Source organism: Eleginops maclovinus, chromosome 13 (assembly GCF_036324505.1).
Source record: "Eleginops maclovinus isolate JMC-PN-2008 ecotype Puerto Natales chromosome 13, JC_Emac_rtc_rv5, whole genome shotgun sequence".
In the NCBI taxonomy this organism is placed as follows: Eukaryota; Metazoa; Chordata; class Actinopteri; order Perciformes; family Eleginopidae; genus Eleginops; species Eleginops maclovinus.
Genome location: NC_086361.1, coordinates 13,689,598 through 13,717,132, shown reverse-complemented (window position 1 = coordinate 13,717,132; position 27,535 = coordinate 13,689,598). Strand labels below are relative to the sequence as shown.

General features: G+C 41.6%; 1 protein-coding gene across 2 annotated transcripts in view; it reads right to left on the bottom strand.

The window, feature by feature from the left end:
- Positions 1-27,535, bottom strand: part of jarid2b (jumonji and AT-rich interaction domain containing 2b) — a 97,711-nt gene that overhangs the window by 15,832 nt on the left and 54,344 nt on the right. Inside the window, exons 4-6 of one of the 2 annotated variants that reach the window (XM_063899856.1) lie at positions 14,323-14,606; positions 5,284-5,502; positions 1,690-1,934 (exon numbers count right to left, since the gene is read on the bottom strand). In XM_063899856.1, the coding sequence (XP_063755926.1) occupies positions 1,690-1,934; positions 5,284-5,502; positions 14,323-14,606 (748 nt within the window). The remainder of the gene's footprint in view (positions 1-1,689; positions 1,935-5,283; positions 5,503-14,322; positions 14,607-27,535) is intronic. The other variant, XM_063899857.1, reaches the window with a different exon arrangement.

The following is a 27,535-nucleotide window of genomic DNA, read 5'->3' as shown; positions in this document are numbered from 1 at the left end:
AGCTTAATTAAGGATGTCTGAAGACAAGCAACTAAACAAGAAAGTGCAGGGCCATTTCTTAAATGATGCCAACGTGGCTAAATATTTTGGCCCTGCTCAGTCCTCCTGTGCGCGCTGATGTGTGCGACTGCTTTGCTGACAGTCCTGCTTTTTTAATTTAATTAAAATGGATAGAATCATATTGTTTTATAAAAAGGTCCTGCAGCGCATGTATTTTGTTGATACAATCCGCTATTAAATTAAGCAGAACTGAATCACGGTGAATTGAATTATGATAATGCCCTTACCCTTCGGTTTTACACACACAAGCCCTAGTTGGTTTTACGGCTACATAATCACTTAACCTTTTATATGGCTTAGCCTGTATTTTCGCAGTTGGTAGTGTGCATAAATGTGTGCGAGTCTGGAACACACGTGGTTAACACACATACTGTTCATGCTAATTGAATGGAGAGCGAGAGGGAGGCAAAAAAAAAAAAAACCGCTAATCCTTCCAAATGATTGGAGCCATGTTGTCAAGGGCAAGATCCGTCTGTTTGACACAGAAGCTAAGACAGAGAGAGTGGAGCGTGAAGAGAAAATGAGTGAGAGGGGGAAAGAGGTATGACGAGAGAAAAGGTAAAGTGAGAGCATGAGTAAAACACATCATGAGAGGAGTCAAAGGAAGCATGCAGGGTGCCAACAGAGAATTGAATGAGAAGGAGACCAGAGGAAGACTATTGAGTAAGTGAGGCTGAAGTTTGTCTTGGCAGGCAGTCATTCTCATTGGGATTCATTGTTGGTTTACTGGACAATTCGAGCCACTTTAAAAACCTAGAGCACAAGCCTGAGTCTGCATCAGCAGCAGCACATTACAAGAACAACAACAACACTGGAGAGAGGGTTGGCATTCAACAGGAAGGAAAAGGCAGGGGAGGAAATAGGAGAGAAGAGCGAAAGGAAGCAAAGAGAGCAGAGTATGAGAGGAAAAGGCATAAATGAAGAGTCTCAGCGTACAGTTGCTTCTGACTAGCTAATGTGATCATACAAATGCCAGCTTTCTGACGACTAAAGCCACCTCTGCCCTCTTTCTTCCATCTCCTCCTCTTTTTTTCACTATGTGGGGTTGCTTGGAACCTGCTAAGTGCCATGAAGAGGGAGGCAGGCTTTCACAGCCCCTAGCCAGCACTACTAAATATAGCTGCAGTCGCAGCAGGCCAAAACAGAATCATTACTCTCCCAGACACAATGGATGGAGGAAAGGAGAGGAAAGAGGAAAGTCAAAGGAAGAGCACTGAGTAGGCAAAGCAGAGGAGGAAATCAGCCATAAAAACAAAGTAGAGGAGGGAGACAAGAAAGTCACAGGAGTATTTAGGAGAAATCATTGAGAAGAAGATAAAAAGAGGAAGGGACGGATGGGTTATGAAAATAAGAGTCAAGAGAGGGGAAGATTAAAAATGGGCAGAATAGCCTAACAACACCCCGAGTCAATTAATAAAGAATATTCCGTGGTATCTCCAGTTGTACCACAGCTAATAAACGCCTGCCATCCCTACAAGTGAATACTTTCCCTGTATGCTGCTGTCACTTTTTCCACTCTCTGCTGGGCAATCCTATTTTTTGTTTTTCCTTCCATTCGCTTTATCTTTGAATTCGGTAGCATTTGGGGCTTTAAACCTCCAACACTAGGTGCTGCTGCCGTTACAGTACCTGTTTGCGTAGCTCCTCAGCAGCTCTCCTCGATTGCAGCCCGTTGGATGTGCCTCTGCTGCTGGCCAGGGCCTGCTGCTCCCTCGCATGCTCCCGTGCCTCCGCCCGCTCACTGCGCTCCCTCAGGAGGGGCGGCGGTGGAGGCGGAGGAGGTGGCAGTGGCGGGGCAGGCGCATCCCTGCCGTGAGTTCCTCCCTTTGGCCTCGGACTCTCCCTGGTCCCTGCTTTACCATGGCTGTTGAAAACTGTAAAGGAACAACAGAAGAATTAGAGTGGTGGCTTTTTATAATTGTGGGAGAAGAGGATGTTTAACAAAATTAAGGACAGATCTCTTATGAGCTGAAAGTGGACTTTCATTTACATGATGACTTCATGATAATGAAAAGCCATTTGAAATACGCTTAAAACATTTATTATGAAATAGGAATATTGTTTGGAAAATTTAAAAAGTGAATTCTTAATTTTTTAGGGCTAAATAAGGTTGAAACACTTTTGTTTCTTGCCTATGCAATCAATGTTGAAGCTTACTGGTTTAGCTGTCCATCTGAATGTATAAAATAGGTGCGTGTTCATGATCTTTGAAAAAAGATACCTTAGTTTATGTGTCTGCTAAGAGTCTGAAGTATGGCTTTGCATAATTCACTGTTGAAATTAAGGAATATATTTAGTATATGTAAACATTTTATATGTGTATATATTTGTTTTCAAGTACTGCAACCTAGTTCCTAATGTACACAAGTCGTAAATAAATAAATAAAAGAAAAAGATTAATCCACAGCAGAGAAAATAGGACTGGAAAGTTCCTATCAAGGCAAAAATACCCTAGGACATATTTTATGATTTCTCAGGTCTACCTTTGCCAGTGCCAATATGTGAACATAAGTCTCAATACCCCCCTGTAGTGCAGAATGTCATATAAACCCTGAGCACCAAACCACAACCACCAAGTGGAAAAGCCCGCACAAACATTGGAGTGACAGGGTTTTGGCTAACATATAGACCAATCAGTGAAATATGCATGATTTAAGGTGTGGATGAAAACGTCTTTATACTACATGTCAATGAACCTGTTCAAAATGGACGTGGACTGCATGAGTCCCCTGGGATGAAGCTAAACGAGTCAAACGGGAGCGAGGCAATTAACATACATATTCAATAGCTCTCTCTTCAGCTTTTATGAGGCTCAATTTAAAGTTTCATGGCCTCCTAATATCAACAGGGTGCATGGAAAGAATGACAGGAGGCCACAGCACAAACACACAGAGCGCATTTACACTCGCAATGCACAACACACACAGTATGCTCTGAAATCAAGGCATATGTTGGTAGATGATATGTGTGTGCATTTGTGTTGTTTTCATTTTATGTTTCTATCTGCAGAAGTGTGTATGTACTATACTGAAAGGTGTTTATCCAATCATAACCTGAAGTAAGCGTCTGTGAGTCTCTGGGGCCCACAGGCTCCATAAAAATACAAAATAAATACAAAATCCTGACATTTTGAGGAGTGAGCTAAGCAAGAAACTGAGCCCAATAAAAGCTGTTTAATTTAGCTGTGTCAACACGGCACATGGCCGAGTGGGAGAGAGAAACAGAGAGCGGATGAATCGCCTGCAATGTGGGGCCTTCCCGTCTCCTTTTAGCTCCTAAAATAAAATCTCTCTCTCCTTTACTAATTCTATTTGTTCTTTTTCTCAGCTTCCCCCTCCCCTTCCTCTCCTCATCCTCCCTAAGAGCCCATATAACTCTGTTCCTGCTGGAGAGTGGCCCAAAGCTGCATATTAAAGTGTCACTTTTGACACCAATCTTAAAACCACAAAATGTACTGAGGTGTGCATGTTTGACTCTTTGTGTGTGTGTCTGATACAGCACACACAGTCTCTACACAGGAGCAAAGACCCAGTCTTGACTGTGTGTGTGCACACCTACATGTGTAAATGTCCCTCTCAGTGTCCTTAACCCCCTCAGCTCTATTGTCCCCTACAAAGTGTATCTGCCTTTTCCCCTCTTATCTATTTATTTAGCATATCACAGTGAAGGCTCCGAGCTGCTTTGCAAACAGTGTTTGTATACGAGATAAGAAAGCAGACTATTCTGTCCTCATGCACACAACAAGCCTGGATTTGTTCAAACAGGTTTCCCAATCCTATCGTTGTGCTGCTTGTACAGATATCCCTGTATATGTACAGTTTATGTTTCAAGCTGCAGCTACAGATGCTCATGTAGAATAAAAGAGAACATTCTATCCGTCTGTGTTTTGTGGTGTCCGTGAACTATTCAAACTGTAGTACACAAATCTCCCAAGAGTTCATTTCAAGCAAATCTATGGACCTCCCTCTCTCCTTCTCTCTTATTCCGAGCAGCCGCCCTCCTCCTCCACATTCCACTTGAGAGGATGACAGAGGAAAGAGATGAGCAGAGCGTTCACCTTTTGAACCTTACTGGCTGCGATTCTACAGACTAAGGATGGAAAGTGAGAGGGTAAGGGAGGGGGGAAAGGAGGAACTATGTAATCCAGTAGTTGCTTTGAGGGGAAACGCCTGGCCGGAAGGATTGTGTGTCTCCTACATCTGCCAAGGAGTGAGGGCCTCCAGGTTAAAGTAATATTTCTATTGCTCTGGACAATATATAGGATTCTATAACATAAGTATACATGCCAGAAATAGTCTCCAAAGTCTTTTTAAAAAAAATATTTGCTTAAGCCCTAAAAGTAAGATGTTGTTTATGTAAATTAAAACCAACAAAAAAATGATTATTTTTGAGAATAATTCCTTCATTTTTGGGATAAAACAAACGCGATAAGATCCAGCCTACTTGTTTTCATAGTCATGTATGCTGGGATTGGGAGTGGGTCTGTTCTCATGGCCTCAGTTGCATGCATGCAATATCCTAAATTTTGCGCACAAGTGTGTATATGAGTATTCATCTCAAGGTCTACGTGCCCCAAGGGGTGTACGTATGCTGTCACTGCGTTGTGCATGTGTCGGGGGCCCCTGCCAGCTGTTGCAGTGTGTGCATAAACACTTTGTTAGGGCTTAGCAAGCTAAGTGTTAATTGGGGTGGAAAGACTTTATGTGCTGCTCTGCTCTCCCATGTGACTAGCCCTGTCTCTGCAGTGGAAAACAAGAGTGGAAACTTAGGAAATCTCTCACGTTCACACACAGAAAATAGTGCTACTACTGTGTCCCATGACTGACTCTGTTTATGGCCCAGGTTTTTCTCTTCCTCTGTTGCATTCCTCCATCATTCTCCTTCTCCAACTCATTTTCTCTCCTTCCACTCCTCTCTAGTCATTCTCTCACCTCCCTCTTCATGTATCTCTTTCTCTTAAAGTGTCCTATATATTCTTCCTCTTACCTCACCTTCAACCCAACACACTACACTTCTGAGCCTCTTTCCTTTTATCTTGCTCCGTTACTTCATCACCTTGGATGGTTAACACAGGCAGCATCTGTATGGCATATTAGACCCAACATTCTGTCTCTCCAATAATACTGCTCATATTCCTGACTACATTTCCTATCAAACCCTTGGAAATGTACGACAGTTGTTCACTCTAAACATGCTTACGCCCAAGATTTAGTCCATGCTTACCATGTCCATTGAGCGGCTGCCTGGCAGGGAGCTTGCCCTTGCGGGGTGTCGAGTGGCAGGAAGAGGAGGCCGAGGCTTGGCTGTAGCTTCCCCCACCATGAGAGTAAATCCCACCACCGTTTCTCACATCTTCCACCTCCACCCCTTCATCATCCTCCAGGTCCTCCTCCTCCTGGGAGCTTCCAAAGTAGGCCATGTTGCTGGGCAGGGCCGATGAACCTGAGTGCAGAGAGAGGGACACAGAGAGGTTAATTAATAATAAAGAGGTAGGTGGTGGGAGGAGGGTAGGAAAGGAACAAATAGTCACAATTTCAATGAAGATAAAGACACTGAAAAACACTGATTTACTATTATACTGTACGTCGAAATCAACAGCCTTTAAAAAAAAAATGCACCAGCTGTCCATGCTTGTTGAAAACAATATTTTTCCATTTTAATCTCTGAAATTACAGTTGAATCAACATCAATGTGTGAGTGGTGAAATATTAATGTAAAAATAGAAGTTGCTCAAGCATTTCTGAATAATGGGAATTGTGCTGCTGTTTCTTTCATCTGTTATTATCCCAGCTGGTGGCCTATTGATGCTTTGTAAACCGCTCAGCACACAACGGCACCATTGTTGCATTCACAAACTAAAAAACACACATAATCAAGGACACACACAGCACAATGTGAAAATGATTTGTAAAGCGATGACAGTTTTACTCCAACAAAATAAAATACCGATTCTGAATCAGAATAAACCTCTTTTCTCTTCCAAAGCACTTCTTCAAATCTGAATCTATGGATTTACAATTTATCTACTAACAATGACATTTGTTTACCGTCCTGTAAATTTTTATGGTAAGGTAATAATGATAAATGTATTGGTGGTTTTTGCAACATGAGTGGTATAACTATGCAGCGTAAAGAAGAAAGGGGAGGGGGTGATGCAACATATGCTGAAAGCTAGAAGCTGGAGCAGTGTGAGACTGAAACGGGTCGTGTTCCCAAAGAGAATCTCCATCTTGACAGTTTTATTGAGACATATATACCATACATGTGCTCTGATATCTAACTCTGTAAGAGAGTGAATTTAGAAAACCAAAGAGTAACTGCGGAGCTAATCCCAAATCTGCTGCTTTCACTCTTCCAAACAGGATTACTGTCAGTCTCTCCCACTATTTGGGAAGAAAGTCAGCGTTCTCTCTTTCCGTTTTCCGTCACACTCAATCACTTTCTTTGTCATCTCTGAGAAGTCTAGCTCAATACGTGCTGGACAGAAGTAAATGGGGTTTGGCAGCATATAGCCTATAATGTTACCTCAGTTAGCTGGATGTAGACACACACTCTCATAAAAGGTCATAAAGCCCAAAGCTATGTTATTAAATCTCATAATGTTGCACTCGTAAATCAGGGTGCAAACAGCTGGCCCTCTCTTATAGGTGCAGGAATAAAAACTAAGACGGGCGTGTAGAGTGTAGCTTTAGCAACAGGCACTTTAAGTTTGGAAAAATATATAAATATATGTACACAGGCACAGTTGTATATCATTTAGGATTTTCATTGTGCTGCATCATGCCTGTGTGCTTCCAGAAGTCTCATAAACATTTTCCAGTAATATGCTTGAGCAAACCCTGTGGTTTTTGGCCGCAGTGTTAAAAGGGCATTAATGGAAAGCAATGCACGATTATATGACAATTAAAATGATGTTAAGCCTCTGAAAAATAGGCTGAATTTAACTAGCTTGCATTGAGCTATACAGAGCACTTTAAATTATACAGAGTGAATTAAGCCTAGCCAATTATTTAATTAGCACTCTTGTTATAGAGGGCGCTTAATACTTATCTGAGATTTTACACATTATGTACAATATAAAGTTGCTTAATAAAAGAATAAAGATAACAAGTAATACACACAAATAATTCAATTTAAGACAAGGCATGTACCTTATAAAGAAGATAAAGCACGCATGAAATTAGCACTATAACATACTTCAATAGGTCTTTATTTGGACAATACGTTTTAGATTGAAGAGATACATGCATAAATCAATGTTAAATTAAGGGTCTTTTGTCCAAAATGTGTGCAAAATTCAAGTGGACAATGGTGCTCTGCTTGGAAGCGTGTGTGTGTGTGTGTGTGTGTGTGTGTGTGTGTGTGTGTGGAAATGTACTTGCACCCTGAATGAGAGTGTGTTTTCCCTATTGACAGAGGACAAGACATGATAGAAAGCTTAACTGATGCAGACTGAGCAATGTCAATTACTTGAGCATTTAACGGTTATGTATTGTCATTTAATGTAATGTGATACATGTCTATCTCGTTAAAATAGTCTACACTATAGAGTAAAATAAAAGTAGAAAGCAAGAGTACTTAAGGGAGCACTGAACACTAACAACAAACTTCTGTAAAGCAACTTCTTAAATGACGTTGATTTGTGATGAGAACACAATCAACCCATTGAAGACATTATTTCATCTGCCATTTCTAAAGCCTAAACTACATCTTTGAAAAGATTCATTTTCATTTTAAATTGGACTAACAACTTTTATTGGCCAGTTGGGGTACCTCTGGTTAGCATATGTCACAATACATTTATTTTGAAAGCCTGGCTTGAATCTCACGCTCGTATCAAAGCATTTTCCTACACTGAGAAGCAGAGCCACGTAATAAAGACTCTGATTGTGCCTTGGATCACACTTTTCACTCAGCAGCTCTGCCAGTCTCTAATTATCCCCTCAGAGAGCTGGAGGGATGGAAAAAATCTGTAGTAGTTGCAGATTTACCGAACAGATATTATTAGAGTTTTACCTGCCCTCTTTAATTTCTAAAAGGAGTCAGTAGGGCAGAAACTCACAGCGACTTTTATATAACCCAAACACACATTGTAAGGCCTGTTTCTATGCAGGCAGGGAAATATTCTCACACAACGGCCGGTTAGAGAAGTCCTAACCCCTGTCCGGTGTGTGTTTGTGTTGCGGTTTCCTGGCACAGCATCTGAAGCGGGATGCAGACAATTATAAGTGGTTGAACCCTTGTTGTGGTGCCACTTTGTAGCAACATACAATTTTCTGGCTTTTAAACAGCGTATCATCCCTGGGAGGTAGGTTGACCGCAGCGTACATACACACAAACAGAGACAAAAAAGCCACACACATCCACCTAAAGACACACATGAACAAACACACCGCTCAGACACCTCGTTTATCTTGGCGACAAAGCAAACGCTCCTCTCTTAGACCAAACAAACACGGCGAGGAGGCACAGACACTGGCCCAATCAGCTTCTAATGACTTGCTTCATTAGCTAAATGGCTGTAATTTACTGCTCTGAACAGGGGTCAGAGGGCCAATGGCAAACAGACCACAGGGGCACCTGGGGGCACCAATGGAGGGAGGAGTGTGTGTTTGGGGGTGCAGGGAAGTGGAGTTGAAAATGCTCAAATACACGAGGGGAACAGTTTGCGAGTACCTTTTACAGTACTTATGGGGACCAGTTTAACAATTCAGGATTTGGGAATAAATGCATTCAGGTTCTCAAAAGGTATCTAGAGTGGAAACTGAAAGGAGGAAGAGAGATGGAGCAGACAGCGGAAGTGAAAATATTAGACAGACATAAATTGTTTTTGAAAGCGGCAGAAAGAAGCAGAATGTGAGAAGGCATCAGACAACAACAGATGTAACAACAGCACAACTGTATCCTCTAATTTATTCAAGATCCCCAAAATAAGACGGTCTAGGATTTTGTGAGAGAAGGATAAGGACACAAAGAAAGACAGACAAAGCCAGCCTGCCAAACAGATGTAGTGGTCCAACACCGACCACTGGCATCTCGACTACGGGAGTGGCTGTGGAACCCAGAAATCATCAGCTCATAGAAAAATACACACACACACACACGCATGCACGCACACGCACGCACGCACACGCACGCACACCTGTGGTTATAAAACATATATCTGTCCTTTTTCAAGGCCTCAAACAGGACTCAAGCCCAATTCCCCAATTACACCATCTTTTCATCCACCTCATTCCGTCCGCAGACAAATCATAATTAGGTCTGAAAGAATCTATTAGAATTGTCATTTTTAACAGGGCTCTTGGGTATGTGGGTGGGTGGGGGGGCATAATTACAAACCCTCCATTCTCTGGCGACCCTTCTTTTGTCCCCTTAACTGGAACTGAAACAATGAGGACAATTTAAATAGTCAATCAGGAAGGTTTAGCTGCCATGGGGACATGTGGACGTGCTTACTTGGAAACAAAGTGCCGCATGTCTGCACAGGAAGTTTGAGGCATTTTTTAAGGGAAGGTCAAAAAAGGGAGACATATTTGGGTTCTCTGGCATGGAAAGAAAAAATGATCTCCTACAGATGAGCTCTGCCAAAACTGTTCATCAGTCATTAACGAGAAACAGAAAGAGGGAGACTACGAGAAGATCAGGGATTATGTCTCCAATTGACATTCCTTAATGTCAGCAAAACCATTAACCCCACAACAGTAGCTGTACACTTGGAGGATAATGCAAAATCAGTCTGTGCTGCCATACCAACTTCTGCGCCTGCATCATGATTGACAAGAAAGTCGCAATGCTACTCGTAATGTTTCCAGGCTTTAATCAAATAGCAATCACACATTAGAGAGAGAGCAAAGTACCTCATCCCTGAGGGGAACTCAGTTGTCACAGCAGCAATGCACTTGAGAGACACATGAGTAGCTGTCAGACTTGAAATCCTACTCCCAGGAGTGAAAATGTACGTGTAGTTAAGCGAGATTCTCAGACAATAAAAATATCACCAAACAAAATCAAATCTGACAATCTGGCTACGAAGACAGAGGTCCCATGCATAGCTCCCATGATTGGCAGTGTTTTCTTAAAAAACAGATGTGAAAAGTCCACATTTGCCTCCTATGCCTAATCACGTACTAGAGATCTGAGGTCTTTGGTTCACTAGGTCAGGGCTGCGAGGTTACGTAAGCAGAGCAGAGAAACTGGACTCGCTGAACCCGAGAGAGGCAACCTGCTGGGGCCACTGGCAGGAGGGGAAGAGGGCCCAGGGTGCAATGAGGTAAACAGTGTGAACATATTCACTGGCATACACACAGAATCACACAGAAACCCACACTCCTGGAAATAAAACCTTATGTAAGACACTCATTTCCAGGAGTTTGTGTGCAGACAGTTATTCATTTACTCCCTTATCTGTTCTTATCTCATCTGAGTCAATAGGTTTATCTTGATTGTGGGGTAGTGTGTATGTGTGTGTGTGTGTGTGTGTGTGTGTGTGTGTGTGTGTGTGTGTGTGTGTGTGTGTGTGTGTATTTAATGTTGAGTATTTTGAAAATGAGAAGAGACAGAGACAAATTTAAGTACTTATTGACAACGATCATTCCTAAAATAGTGCATTATAACCTAAACATTGTTTATATCAGCTTTGGAATGAAAGCTTTGCATAACTTTTCAAACTTGGAGCGGGCCAAAATAAAATGTGAATGAGTTCCTTCTGCTGCTCTCAGTGCTGCCCCCACCCTGCCACCAGCAGCACAGCACCCTCCAGGTCACCAGAGGCAGACGGAGCCAGAGGCAGACTGTCTGGCTACCACCCAAATGGCTTTCTCCATGGATATAAACAGCGCAACTACAGGCCTGGACCACACATAAACACCACTCTGAGAGCACGGGCAAGGACTAAGCACTCAGCTAGTGAGCGAGGGTGTGTGTGTGTTTGCAGGAGAAAGAGATGAGCAGTGAGATAAATACAGAATATAAGCCCTAGACAGTGTGGGTGGTGAGCATACATGGTGTGAATGCTGCCATACAGTAGACAGAAATCTTGTTTTTCACTTCTATCTGTCCAGTTACTCCCACGTTGCATCAGAATTATTTCCTCAGATACAGCAACAACATCACAAACAGACTGCCACTTCATTGGTGGGGGAATTAAATTCCCCAAGGAATTAAATGATGTGTATTACAAACTCCAATTGGATGCATGAGTAATGTGCATAATGGAGGAATACTTTATAGTGATTTCACAATATAGGGGGACAAAAGAGTTCAGATTTCACAACAAGTTCTTCTTTTTTTGTAGCTCACTTTACAGCTTCAAGTCTTTCATGTTTTAACTGCTTTTATGTAGCTGTCTGAGTGAGTGATGGATAGAACCCTTCAGGGTGGATACATAATGTTTACCCGATAACAAAAGCAAACACCGCACAGGGTGTGTGTTTACACATTGTGAACATTTGACCTGGGACAGAACAGCGGAATCACCACTGATAGGTTTAAATGGTAAAAAGGTATAACTTCAAAATATGAGAGAAGAAGGGGAGAGAATTACAGGGGAAATGGATTGGAGATTTCCAGAATATAGCTAGATATCCTGTCAGAGGCTTTTTGGTAACACACATGAAGCAGCCTAATGTGTATGGTGGTCAGATCACCAGAGAAATGGATATCGCAATCTTAAAGAGGATTTGGGGTCTCAGACGATATCAAAGAGGTGAGTCCCTTTGAAAAGATTAACCAGGGTTAACACGGTTGTCCTCGTTGGCTGCCTCCACAGCCTGGATGCTGCATGTGTGCATACACACGATCATGGGGCACACAGGAGATAAGCACAATGGGCAACACCAGTATAGTGAGCATGAGCATGAGCACACACACACACACCCCCCCCTCAAGGGCTCTGCTGACATTCTCCCATGTCCTTCTTTTAGCAAGGGTCCCTGCACATGGGTCATACGTGAGGCCAAAGGCAAAAAAGAGCAGCAAAAGCCCACTCAGGAAAATGTCAAACTTGCAGAATGGATAGAAAACAAAGAAATATTCATATTCACACAGAGCTAACTGGGTTTCTAAATACATCAGTGAAGCAGGGTGCAGCACAGGGGAAAAAGCCCAGTGGAAAACCCTCAATTGTAAGCTGAGCAGCTCATCTCTAAAATTAGCATTGGTAGCAAAGTAAAGCAGACCTTACCAACATAGTCTAAAAAAAGGGGTTGCAAAACAGCATTCCTCACCTTCATTATAAAGAGAGACTGAGTCGGAACTAGCCACCTACTCCTCATTAGTCCACCACTGCACATGCTATGGTGGGGTTAGTTTAGCACCCAGAGCTCAGAGTAATCTCAGCTTCAAAGTATATGGGACATTATATCATTAGCCTATGTAACATCCTGGCCTATATATGCTAATCAAAGCCCCTCTCACCAAAGGGTTCAGTCGATTTTTGCAACCTTCAATTATAAATGTTCTTGAATAAGCCCTGTAAGGTTAAAATGACATTCCACAATGAAACTATTCTCGTCAGAATAGCAACGTATAGCAGTCACGTCCCAATCTAAATTTGCCGCTCGTGAGTCTTTAGCCTACTTTGTATGATTGTCAGAGGTTAATGATGATAACAGTAAATGAATCTGGAGCCCGGGCCTTTGTCTTGAAAATAAGTTAATTGTGGTTGTGAGGACATGTTTAAAAAGTAGGATATTTAACAAAAGATAAAAAGAAGATAGCAAGGAAGTCACGACCAAGGTTAGTTAAAAAAAAAATGGTCCTCAACTTTTTTAATATTCAGCTTTGAATAAGTCACTCCCTCTCCTTTCTTGTCTCATAAAAGAGTGATTTAGTACAGCCTATATTAATGTAGAGCGAAAGATTTATTGAAGGTTATAAGGGTCATTGTTATATCTTACATCTTATCTGTCTTAAGAACAAGACCTGTAAACAGGACATGTAGTACACAATAGTATTGTTAAATGATATTTGGATATGGATATTTAAAAACAGATTTGTAAGTTAATAGAATGTACTTCAACATTTCCTTCATAGAAAAGATTATATTTATTGTCATTGCTCAGAGTCCAAGAACTGGGACAAAGAAATGTAGTTAGCATCTTACCACAAGGGCAAGCGGAGCCGTAAAATGCAGTGTAATTATGAGGTATAATATAAATAGACATATATAAACATGACCTAAAAAGATCTTTATGGTTATTTATTATTTGAAGAAACATTTTAAAATTATTTTGCACGTTAGATCACTGTATAATTGTAAAATCTCTGTCTTTTTTAATCATTTATCTTAGATTTATAAAAGAAAATACAGATTTACAAGAATGATTCATGGGTCTTTAGCTGTAAAACTACCTTAAAAAAAATGAACTAGGCAGAAAAGTGAAGAGAAACTCTGTGCAATCCTAGCAGTGGACTGGCCTTCTCTTTTTGCTGGCCAGCAGATATAGAACAAAGGCAACATTAACCATTCAATAACAAAGAAAAAAAGAACAGCACTTGTGTTTCTATGAGTTTTTGGGGTTGGAGGATGTAAATTGTGTTATATTACAGTTGTGTGGCAGTGGGTTGGTCGGTGCATTTAACCTAATTATTTTTTCTGGTTGAGACAATCCCAATAAACTCTCTGCTGCTAATTACTCTGCCATGGCTTTTACAGTTCATTTGACATCAGAGGTGCTACAAAGTGTCAATGAACCCATGTAGTGTTTGTAGTCTGGGGTAGGGGTGGTGTTACTGTGTGAGACTACTGCAGTACACGTGCAAACAGCTGCTGTGGTAGAGGGTGATAGGCAGGGTGTTAAAGAGACAGATAGTTGTTGAAAGGTAAGAGGGGGAGATGTGTAAGCTGATGAAATGCAAGATAATCTTAGCCTTGGGCGAGCATACCGATATTTGTAGTATGTGTGTGCATGTGTGTGGTTATATGTGTGTGTAAGAGTGAAGGGTGGTCAAATCTGACAATATTTACTGTATGTGCTCTTGAATAGCTGGTGAACATAGTTATGTGTATGTGTGTTTAATATAAAATGTAGAGCAAAGTTAACTTTGGTTTCCCTTCATGTGAGAAAATAATCTCACTAGGCTCACGAGGCTAGACAAACGGTTTGACAGGTGTTGCTACAGTAGCCTGTACTCCAGCCTCAGAGGCAGTATGTAATTTGCCTTTCTACCAATGATCCATTTCCATGAGTCATATCGAAACCTCTAATATTAGATCAAAACGTATTTGCAGCTTCCTTGGTGAACAACATTGCTCCTTACCACTGGTTGCGACTCTGCTTGTAATTACGCCTCCGTCTGCTGTGTTCTGCAGCGTCTTACCTCTGAGGCAGAGGAAGGTGAGGAAGTCCTCTGTCTTGGGCTTGCGTCTGGACAGGTCCTGGATAGACAGGGACAGGGCTGAAGCAGAGAGGGTGGTCAGGGACGTGGAGGGCACAGTGGCCAGGGCAGCGTTCAGACTGCCTGGGTCCGCCACCTTGACAGGGGTAGTGCTGGGCGAGTTAGGCTGCGACTGAGCAAACTTCCTCTGGGCCTGGAGCCGAGGTCTGAGAAAAAAAAACAAGAAAAGAAGGAGCAGTTAGGTACTGATAAAAATGTAATTAAACTAAGACACGTAGAAGTCTGCAGATTATTAAAATCACTCTTATGATCTTTTACATTTAGGCACAAACACACTTTTGTTTCTTGCTTTTGACTCCCTGCTGAAACAATTACTCTGTAGTGAAGAATGAATCACCTTTGTGTGTGTATTTGCACATTTGTTAAGTGAAAAGTGGTTGTAAGCCCATCATGGAGGTGCAGATACCCACACATTTAACTGTTTATATGGTCATTGAGTACGTATGTGGGTGTGTTTGCTTGAAAATGTTAATCATGCCTGTGTATGTAGTACCTTTTTTTTCTCCTGTTGAGCACTGAATAAAAGATGATTAAGCTGCCAGAGAACAACTAAAATGTCTTCATCCAAAGAAGAAAGATGAAGCAATTCCCTTTTTGTTCTCATTTCCTTCTCACCTTTCCACTGAAAAATATTCCTTTTCTCTTTCCACCTATAACATGCACTTCTGTGGTGCAGAAAGCTTTTGAGAGGACTCTCTCATTTCTCTCTCTGCATGTCTCTTTTCCTTCTTTATTTCACATTGTTTGTCAGTGGAGGTGAGGGAAGGAGGAGAATGTTAAAGAAGCGGATGACTGAGAAATACATCCATGGACTTGCCTTGCTTACCCTCAAGCCACACACACCTGGATGGTGACAATCACTTTCACACTTTGTTGTGTCCAGGCACACACACACAAACCATTAAAAAGTCCTAGTTTGTCCAGGTCCAGCAAACCAGCAAGTGGCCCTAATCGATCATTGCTGCTGCGTGTGTGTGTGTGCGTGCGTGCGTGCGTGCGTGCGTGCGTGCGTGCGTGCGTGCGTGCGTGCGTGCGTGCGTGCGTGCGTGCGTGCGTGCGGTCTCAGAGCTAGCCTATAAAGGTTGAGGCGTAGTGTTAGAAGCAATGCGATATCCTGGTATTATTTGTCAATTTGCCGTGGACCCGATTGAAGAAAGGGAAGATAGGATCATGTCTGGAGAACACCCACAATGCATTTGGTGCAGAGCTCCGATTACACTTCAATCCGAGAACAGCGTGAAGTCAAAACGTGTCAATTTCCTGCCGTGACATGGGTGTAAAGCTCAATATGGGAGAAATTGAGAGATGATTGCACACACATTGTCAAAGCGCTGCATTGAAGGTGTGAGGAAACTGAACAAACAACTGTTTGCTCACGTCAAGTTTGTTTACAATCAAAAAACAAAAGACAGAATTCCATTTGGACTTTTATAAGCTGGAATTCAAAGGACACAAAGGTGATCAGCAATTAAACAATTCTTATTGGTTCTTATGTTGTGTTTACAAAATGCCACTACTCAACGTTTACGGCATTTTCTGTCTGCAAACAAAACAGACTTTTAGTCTCCCAATAAATGTGGAGGAGAAAAGTTTAATCATTCATTTTACTTAATAGATGGTGTGATTGTGCTGTCTTATTTCAACATTCACTTAAAAAGCTAGATGCATAGAGGATGTACTTTCCCTGGCATTACAAAACAAAGAACTTGACAATTGAATAGCCAGAGCAACACAATGGGGACAGGTGTCCCTTCACAGAAGGTTGTGATTTACTTCAAAACATGGAGAGAAAAAGGGATAGTAACAAAGAAGGTGGAACATAAACTTAAGAGTTAAGATTTGACCCGTAGCCAACCTGTTAACATGAATGCTATAGCGGTATAGGGTATGAGAGAGAAAGGAACAGCCATAGAGTAAAATTGATACAACAAATGGGGTGAAGAAAAAGATAAAGGAAAATTGCTTAAAATTGACGTAATTCAATTAATGAAACAATAAAATTCAACCCATTGACGTCCGGCTCAAGAGAAAGAATGTGACAAAAGGCTAGATAGACAACGGAGGAGGAAAGTGAAGGTACAGCGCAATCTTCTTAGTTTCACAGTTCCACGTTATGTCTGCTACGCTGGCTCTTTGTCGCTGCCTTACTGGATAGTCTCAACATGTATTCACTTCCACATACACGAAAAATACATCATTATTATATACCCTCTCGCCAACCCTTTTTCACTTCTGTCTTCCTGAAACATTTACAATCTCAGCCTGAACAGACAACATGATAAAAGTTTAGTTGTGTCCACTCGGGACAGAGACTGCGGCCAGAGAGAAGTACAGAGAAGGATGACGCCAGAACCAGAGAGTGAGATGAAGTGATGGTGAAGAGGGACACTGGAAGCAGGGAGGTTTATTGCAAGGCAGGGAAAGAAAGTCTGTGAAAAGAAGTGAAGTGATGGAGAGGGGAAGTTAATACAAAGAGAAGAGGAGACACAATGTACACGGATACACACACACAGACATTTGCAATCAGAGTTAAGTAACTTAACCACAAACATGCCACCACATCCAGTTAGGCATTTTGACACAGCTTATAATATTGCTTTCATACACAGCAATGCTTTAACAAAGACCTTACCATGGTTAAATGTGCAGCCACCCAAACCTGTCTCAGCATCAAGTATAATCATCTGCAATTTAGTATGGCAATGTCGACTAAGCTGCTCTATAAACACTTTCTAAATATCATCACAGGAGAGAGGGAGCTCTCCATTAAAGCCTCTTTGGTGAGCCAAACCCTGGATGGTTTCATTGCTCTGGCCTTGGATGAATAGGATCATATTTAAATGCTTGAAAAAGAAAGTAACTGACACAGAAAAAACGAGAACTGACACGTACAAAAATTAAATACAGACAGTACGAGAAGATAAATAAAGTAAAAGCAACGGTGGACAGAGACAGATGAGCTAATAAAGCATTATGCTTACTACTTCCTGTCTAGACAGTCAACCAGAGCCTCTTTAGACAGGTTTTCCTAGGACGATCCTCTGTTATCTGTTATATATTAACTAACATGGGAGATATCCTTGGGGGGACGGGGCTTCCATCAATTACTGAAAATACATTTGTGGGTACAGGTAATCTTCAGTAATTGGACTTAATTGTCTTAATGCACATTTATCTATGTAGTATTAATTCCAATCTTCTTTAGATATACTAACAGCACAGATAAATAGGTATAAATCGGGGAGAGAATTAAGGGTCTGGCAGTTAATCCACAAGATGGGGAGTGGATAAATAAAACCCTATGACCCTACCATGCCAAAACAAGTAATTTGGTAACAAGTAATTACTTCCTCGCATAAGATGAAAGCGAGTGCTCTTCCTTGGAAATAATGCTAAGGTGTCAAGAAAATATTGTTAGTAATCACTATTTGGCGTGTCAATAAAACGGCATGAGAAACTATTATGATATCACCAATTCATCCACATAACTGTTAAATCATAGATGTTCCCTAAAGTGTTGCCAATGCCATTGCTGAGGTGAAAATGAAGCATGCGTGAAAAAGCTAGAGTAACACACACACACACACACACACACACACACACACACACACACACACACACACACACACACACACACACACACACACACACACACACACACACACACACACACACACACACACACACACACACACACACACACACACACACACACACACACACACACACACACACACACACACACACACACACACACACACACACACACACACACACACACACACACACACACACACACACACACACACACACACACACACACACACACACACACACACACACACACTCAGAGGCCTAAAGACCAGGTAAATATTGAGAAATCAGCATGGGAACAATTTGCAATGACATGAGTGTTATTGCAAGCGCTGCTACTGCGCTAAGGGCTCAGTGGTAACATGAGCCTGTGATTTAGCCCTGTATGCCCAGAGGAGAGCTGCCCGTCTGTGTGTGTGTGTGTGTGTGTGTGTGTGTGTGTGTGTGTGTGTGTGTGTGTGTGTGTGTGTGTGTGTGTGTGTGTGTGTGTGTGTGTGTGTGTGTGTGTGTGTGTGTGTGTGTCAGGGTACATTATGTTCCCAAGCGTGTTAAGCTATAGAATACTCATTGGTGCAGTGCCATGGTAGGTGAGTGAGGCTTAAGTAAGAAAGATGTAACTGATTGCCCTGATTGGGGGAGAATCAGAGGAGGGCTGGAAAGATGCATAGAGGGGAAAAGAGGAAACAGAGATCCAATAGCAGGAGAAAAAGCAAAGAGATTACAGCAGGATGTCCACATTCATCCCTTTCTAATCCACCTTTCCTCCCTCCATCCCTTCCTGCTACCCCCCCAGCCATCTACCCTTCAAAGGGCTGCTCTAATGTGTAATATTACACATGCCACCATAGCTGCTACAGCATTGATTATCTCCGGGAGAGACAGAGTGAGAAGAAATTTGACAATCCTGTCAGCCAGCAATCTCTGGGGAAAAAAGGCAAAAGGAGGAAGAAGAAAGGGAAAGGGCCGTTTGCTTTAACACATAAAATGAAGTGAGATAAAAAAAGAATGGGAATGAGGTTGTGATGAAGGGACAAGGACAGAAAGACAGATGAGCTGCAGCTTAGTTTAATGTATTTAACTCAGTGTGCTCAGGCGGCACACTTATGGACAGTTGACATAGATCCCACACATGCACATGGAGCCTGTCAATCAAACACTTAAGGCTCTCTGGTTCAGCCTCTATCTTATCAACACCTTTCCAGTGATCTTCGTTTCCATGGGAACTGCTATGATAGGACATCTCCATGTGGTCATGTTGTGCTATGAGGGTGTTGGCAGGCATCCGCCCTGCTGAAGTGTCATTGAGCAAGACAGGGTCCCTTTTTGGTCAATGACACTCATTTAGAAAAAAATAAATGTATGTTTTAAACTCAGTTGATAAGCCTGTGTTCACAATATAAGCAAATGGGGTCTGAATCTGATTTTTAATACTCATGGGACACAGATCTGATTTTCTCAAGATATTGTGGACCCTTTTTATGTATTTTTTATTTGATCTGAGCATCTTTCATATGTGATCCTAAACGTGATATATCAGTGGCCATGTGATGCTTTAAGAAGGGGCATATCAGATGAATGTGTGTTTATCCGTCTAATACTGCCTGGCAAATCCTGAGGGAAATGGCTTTCTTTTGGAGTCTCATTTTCTGTGAGGTGCCAAGCGCTGACATATACTGAAACGCAGCCCCATCCTAAGGTTTTGGATAAGCTGTTCATCAGTGAAACCCTCCACATGGCAGCCCCATTATTCCTCTCCTGCATCAAACCTCTTTCTCCCCAGCTTTGTCTTCTCCCTTTTATCCTCAACATGTGACAATTTTTCATCCATTTTATCTGACCTTTGCAGCAAAACATGTGGAGGATAAATGTTTTCACTGCTGTGTCATTTGTTTTTTCAAAAATGCCCCTCCCTTCCTGCAAATGTGAAGCTTTTGTTGTTGTTCTGCACATGCTCCTATGTGTGATGTAACGGGTGGCTTGGAGTTGCATGTGAAGCATTTCAGGGCCGAGATCTGTTCACATAAATGTCAGATATGGGTCACTTCAAACATAAATATGCACAGTCTATGCAGAAAGGTCTAGGGGTAGAAATATGAAATTTTGCATTTAGACTTGTTATGGGCACAAAGCCTAACTGCCGGTGTAGGATAAAAGAATCACAAATAAAAACTTCAACCCCAACTGGCTCCTTAAACCAGTTTTACTGTCAGCGAAAGCCTATCTGCAGGGTTTAGACTGCACAAAACTAGATGAGTAAGCACATGTGTGTTTGTGTGTGGAGAGCTGACAACAGCTGATTTATTAAACCACATATCAACTCATTTGTGAATTTAAAAAAAAGAATAATAGATGCAAGGAAAATACTTTAATTGACAATTAGGCAAGAATGATGGTAAACAAACAGTGTCCCATGAATGTTTGATTTATTGAATAAGCTGTTGGCTCAGCATCTTTCAAGTCTTTACACACATTACATATTGATGTAAAGAGTCCAATATGTACAACTACAAGCAAAAGAACAGCAGGAATAAACAAAGAGATACTGTGGAGACTTCAGATTACAGCGTGTTATGGACAACTTGTTTTTATTGTCCAAAATGGAGAAAAATGCTTTAGACCAGTAATAAGCAACAGATACAAATCTTGTTTCTGATTCTAAAGTTAGAAGAAGAAGCCTGATACTAAGCCAATATTCAAATTAAATGGATGATTAAAGCATGGTTCTAATTTTATTTTTCGATCTTAATAGCATTACAATAAATCCTTTGATGAATTAATGTGTAGTATGACTAAGCACCTTAACCTGAGAGAGCATTTAATGAGTGTCTGAGAACACAGACTGTTAAGACTATAAAACAGCTTAGATTAGAAGAAGTATAAAAGTGTGAGTAAACATCTTTCTCTCATTTAACGGACATATACCTGTAAGCCTGTCAAAAGAGACAGCAGACTGAAAAAACACATACATTATATTGAAGCATAAATGTGTGATTCATTGTACAGTTTGACAATTGTACAACATTCGAATAATATGTCCATCCCCGTTGCTCAATGTCAGACTTTCAAAATCTGGCTATTATTTTACAGAAATACAACACATCTGAATCATGTGGAGCCCTGAGCTTGTCCGGAGTGTGTCCTAAGGTTTGATAAGGCTGATCTCAAGTCAGATTTAGTGTTCCCTCCCATGGTAAAGGTTATTGTGTGAGTGGAGGAGCACTGATCCAGAGTCTGTTCCTTAAGGGCTGTATTAATTGGCTCCAGATGGCCCACATGGTCCTGATAAAAGACAACCTCGCTGCAGCTGGCTCAGTGAGAGTGTGTGTGTGTGTGTGTGTGTGTGTGTGTGTGTGTGTGTGTGTGTGTGTGTGTGTGTGTGTGTGTGTGTGTGTGTGTGTGTGTGTGTGTGTGTGTGTGTGTGTGTGTGTGTGTGTGTTTATTGAGTCCATTTAGCCAACATCATAGAAACATGGATGCACATGTTTATGTACACAGAGTAAAATGTGTACAGGTGTTTATATGCAGAGAATAGGCTTCACAAAATGTTTAAGCATTAATCAATGTCTCTATATTTATTTCTGTGTGTTCTGTCTGGCAGCCTGTTCAGATCTAATCCATCAGCAGATAAAAGAGTGAAAAGAAATTGTGTATATATGCAACGATCACACTGTAATTGACACCATGTGCATGTGTGATTAAGAGCAATAAAGCATTTGTACAAAAGAGAAAAACGCTCCAAGGCTTTTATGTTTTACCAAACATTTTCATACTGATAATTCACTATACACCTTTTAGTTTGGCACATTACAAAACAAAGAGTAAAGGAGGAACATTAATCCGCTGGCCTTTACAGATGATACAGATTACTTCTGAGCCTGTAAGGAGCAAGTCCCAGGGTTAAAAGCACATCATATATTCAGATGGAGTTATTTAAACCCTACACTGACCACCCATCATCCCTTTTTGATTTGTGTTGGGGAAATAACTGAACACTTATCTTACTCAATGTGTTTATTGCTTTTCTGTCTCCATGTATTCAGGAGGGGGAGGGCACTTACTGCAGTGAACTGACCCACTGACCTTATGACCTTCACCATATGCAAACAGCCCCTGCACAGACCACAGTCACATATACAGTGAGCAATGTGCACACCAAACACAAATAAATGCCATCATTAGTCAATGAGCCAAGGCTGCTCAGAGGGGAAATATGCACACAGAAGTCTTCTTATTGCTCCTTATTCAAAGCCTGATCGTACAGCAAGTAGTCCACTGGAACAGGCCTCCGTAACCATATATTCACTTCAGTATTTCTGTCCTTTTTGTCAGCATATGATTGTAATGCTCAACTGCTTTGTGTTGACATCAAGATTAATGGATGGGTTTTATTCAGAGGTGTGAAAGCATCCGTGTGTGTGTAGGTTCAGCAGTGACAGCTATATGCTTTAAGAGTCACAATAAGGCTCATATGAGATCAAAGATAAAGCAGGGCTCCGGCAGCATATTTAAATATAACCTTGGCTTTTCACTTGGCTCTTTTCTTTTTTTATTGAATGAAACAATGAGATGGCCTGATAGGCAGATGTGGAGGGAGAGAGAAATCATCGTGACAATAATAGATCAAACTTAGCTGTATCTCTGTGAATATATAAATGCAATATTAGGTTAGGTGGAATTAAGCCACTGTCCTCTTTGTCACCTCAAAACATGCTAATGTTAAATGATGTGCTTACACTTAAGCCACTGAGCATCTGTAGCCAATAAAAGAATGAGACAACACGTCCAGCTCTGCTTCCTTTTGCACTTATATATAGGCTTTGTTAACAGTCAAGGTCCAATGCTCAGGGCTGTTTGCCACCCCTCCCCCCCTCACAGCAACATGCGGAACATCAAACCCCATGACCTCTGACCAGGCAGTCTTTACTCTCCCCTGGGAATGGCTGACCATAGCCAGATTAGGTCAATAAACATTAGAGATGGTTCTGTATGCGTTTAGCAATCAGTCTAATTAAGACAGAGCCCGGTATGTGGACCTACGGAGACCTTGGGGCTAGAGACACAGGAGAATGTGGCTCACACAAAAGATCTGGGACTGAAAGTGGAGTACAGTGGGCCTTACATAAAATATTAAATTAAATAAAAGGATCATTAACTGAATAGTAAACATTAAATGTTCTTATTTTTATACAATTTCGAAAGCCGTTTTGCCTGTATGTTGGTGTCACACACACACACACACACACACACACACACACACACACACACACACACACACACACACACACACACACACACACACACACACACACACACACACACACACACACACACACACACACACACACACACACACACACACACACACACACACACACACACACACACACACACACACACACACACACACACACACACACACACACACACACACACACACACACACACACACACGATTCCCAGGTTGAGATGACAAAACTTACCCTTCCAATGGGTCAGTGCACTTTGCAGTGGACTACTTGGTGCTACACTTCTGAAACATTTTCTTTTCACAAACACACAACTACCAACTGGCTTTAAAAGCACAGCAAGGTGTAGTGATGCTTGCCTCTGGCTTCGTCCAGCTATAAAGCTTTAAAAATGGAGTATGTTTTGGCTTTTATTTGCAGCACATTGCTTGACATACAAGATTAAGTGATCCATGCCTTCAGTTTTACAATAACATACTTCTATTTAATCATACAGTCATTCTCCTCTATTGATAGCATTGTGAGTCAGCTTTTTAATTAATCATCACAATATTCTGAGGCATCTTAACAGCTTTGCTTACAAGAAATATTTTTGCAGCTTAAACTAAAACACTTTTCTGACCTTATGATGGCAGATGCTCAAGATACAAAACTAACATTTAAGAGTAAATCCTCTCAACCACTTACATTTTGTTCTCAAGAAGTAAAAAAATAACCTGTGAAATGTTTAATCTGTGCTACGATCACTATGTAAGCACATGTTTCTGACAGTGATTATGGGAGCAAGTCTGTTCAGTGAGTGACACGGTGCACTGTGCTGGGTGGTTAATACTCCTTCCCCCTGCCATTTCAGCGGAGTGGAAGGCTTTCATAAAGCTGCAGCGACAATAAGAGAGAGAGTTTAGGAGAGATTTTGGGGACTGACATGCCGACATGCAGCGGTGAGTCACTGACAGACTGAAAAAGGGGAAGACAGAAGAAAAGACACAGCGACAGACTAAACTGTACTAGAATAAGCACAGACATATTTAGTGGTGTGGTGGTTTATTTTGAAAAAAGGCACACAAAGCCACAATTTGTCTGCAAATTCAAAGATGCTATTCTTTTTGGCTGGATAAATGTTTACAAGACTATCTGCGCAGCTTTTCTAACAGGATCAATGTATTTCTGTTTGTGTGTGCATGCGAGTTCCCCACTATGTATGAACACAACATTAGGTGGTACTAGAGTAGTGCAGCGAGGGGTGGCACAGCATAGGTTCCAACTCATCTAAAGTCAATCAATAGACACAATATGGCCCTTTATTAAACACACGCCTTTGCGGTGTGTTAGTGCAGGCCTGCGCACATGCATGTAATCCCTCATAAATGGAAATGGTGATTATGCATTACTGACAAGAGTCATTGGTTACGCTAGACAAGACAAACGAGTGTGTGTGTGTGTGCATGTGCACCAGTCTGTGTGTGTGTGTGTGTGTGTGTGTGTGTGTGTGTACACACTTGGCATTCATTAAGTCGAAACAAAACAAGCGGCAGCATCTGAGTGTGTGAGTGTGTGTCTTGGCTGAGACAACAGAGAGAGCAGATTCAAAGAGAGCCAAAAGTGCGGTTCAGGGAAGAGAGAGAGAAAAAAGGAGACACAGAAAAGAGGGACAGAAAGAGAGAAAGAATGCAGAAATTAAGTTGAGAAGCCTTTAAAGGGGCCACTCAACTTCTGATCCACACACACAGAAAATCAGCCACACTTTTGCAGAGTTTCATGAGTTTGTCTTCTTTTAAGAGCTGAGCAAAAGAAAAAAGAAATTCCTTGAAAACATCCAAGATTTTAAAATTCCTCAATCACATTTGTTTCGCACACACACACACACACACACACACAGATATCCTTGGGGGGGGGGGGGGGGGGGCTTCCATCAATTACTGAAAATACATTTGTGGGTACAGGTAATCTTCAGTAATTGGACTTAATTGTCTTAATGCACATTTATCTATGTAGTATTAATTCCAATCTTCTTTTAGATATACTAACAGCACAGATAAATAGGTATAAATCGGGGAGATAATTAAGGGTCTGGCAGTTAATCCACAAGATGGGGAGTGGATAAATAAAACCCTATGACCCTACCATGCCAAAACAAGTAATTTGGTAACAAGTAATTACTTCCTCGCATAAGATGAAAGCGAGTGCTCTTCCTTGGAAATAATGCTAAGGTGTCAACAAAATATTGTTAGTAATCACTATTTGGCGTGTCAATAAAACGGCATGAGAAACTATTGTGATATCACCAATTCATCCACATAACTCTTAAATCATAGATTTTCCCTAAAGTGTTGCCAATATGTCATTGCTGAGGTGAAAATGAAGCATGCGTGAAAAAGCTAGAGTATCTCACACACACACACACACACACACACACACACACACACACACACACACACACACACACACACACACACACACACACACACACACACACACACACACACACACACACACACACACACACACACACACACACACACACACACACACACACACACACACACACACACACACACACACACACACACACACACACACACACACACACACACACACACACACACCAAAAAGTTCTGTACTCTCAGGAAAACAAACCAAACTGAAGCCATGTTTGGATGGTTCCCGTGAGAGTAGCAATACTATAATTAAAATACCAATGACATGAGTAATTGATTTACTGATGATTTCAATCATGAGTTACAAGATGCTGACGGTATCCCACCATTATGACAGATTTTTGGAGTAGATGCTTCTGTGGCAGCAGAATGTTTTATGACTGAACTGAAGACTTAAGGCAAAAGGTATGCTAATCATCCATTGCAAAATATTTTGAATCATACATGCAAGGGGTGAGGCTCCCTGTTGTACTCTACTAGCCAAGACATCAGCTTCATGGTAATACAATTCAAAATCCTGTTCTGAGACTTGTTTTGACACTTCAGTGGCTGCTAAATACACTATTTAACCTAAATCAAAAATGGGAGAGGAATAGAGGTGCGGGAATATAGTAAGTAGGTCAGTAAACCATGGCAGGAGAAGATGAGAGTGTGTGGGGTTATACATTTGCCTGGGTGTGCAGAGCTCACTTTGGCAAGGGAACCCCATTTGGAAAATATGGTCATGCTGGTAGGAGAGGGCTACAATGGGCTGGCATGTTTGAGAGGATTTGCTGCCAGTCTCTCCCCCAATCTCAGGAGCATGGGAAGGCAAACACAGAGTTGATCTCAAAGACTTCTAAAGGGGACCGCTTCCTGCCAAAAATCACTCGCACCTGTCCTTCTGTCTCCCGTCCTCCCTCTCTCTGCTGCTCCTCCTAGTCTTTCCTTCTCTGTCTATCCCTTCATCTTTTTCCACAGTGTGAAACTTTTTCTTCACTCACAATTGGAACCAGCTACACCACCGCTCCTCCCTTCTGTTTTGGCCTGTGCCAGGTGTAAAAGCACCTGGCATTGTCTCAGTTAGTCCTTGTTCTAGAACAGTGCTGGGCAGCCATGCCAGGGCACTGGAGTCATCCTTCACACATTAAAATACACACGCACAAACACACACAAAATACTCTTTTTAAGAGGGCAGGAGGCACTGCCAAGTACTGGCCAGGCTTGTGTTTCATTAGCATCAGATAGAAAGCCTTTCTTCATTCAGTCCTGCTGGGTGTGTGTGTGTGTGTGTGTGTGTGTGTGTGTGTGTGTGTGTGTGGAACTAATGAAAACCATGGAGCAAGCTGGCCTCCATCTGAACTACACTTATCAACACAGCGCTACAGGCTATCGGAGTTAACAGAATAAAAATAAGATCTTTTTTCCACATTTTATAGGTAGGCGTGTAAATGTTTTGTTATTGTTTTAAGGCTAAGATTAAACAGCTCTTATTCAGTCAGGGGATCCCCATTATAATTACAGTCCAAGAGGATAATGTGTCACACTACCTGGATTTTTTTTTCGATCCATCTTTTCACTTTTACCTTTAATAAATAGTCAATGCTATGCGTTTTCCAAAAATGTCAAAGTCTGCACGGTCTCTAACTTCAATGCGTCTTCTCTTGTTAATATTATCAATTTCTTATCAGCTGCTTCACAGGGACACTCTTCTGTTTCAAAGACAGGTAGATGAAAGATTGTAATGACCGTGCTCAGATTTGGAGGTTACAGTATCGAATGACAGCTAGCAGGACTTAGGCAGGTGCTTGACATGCA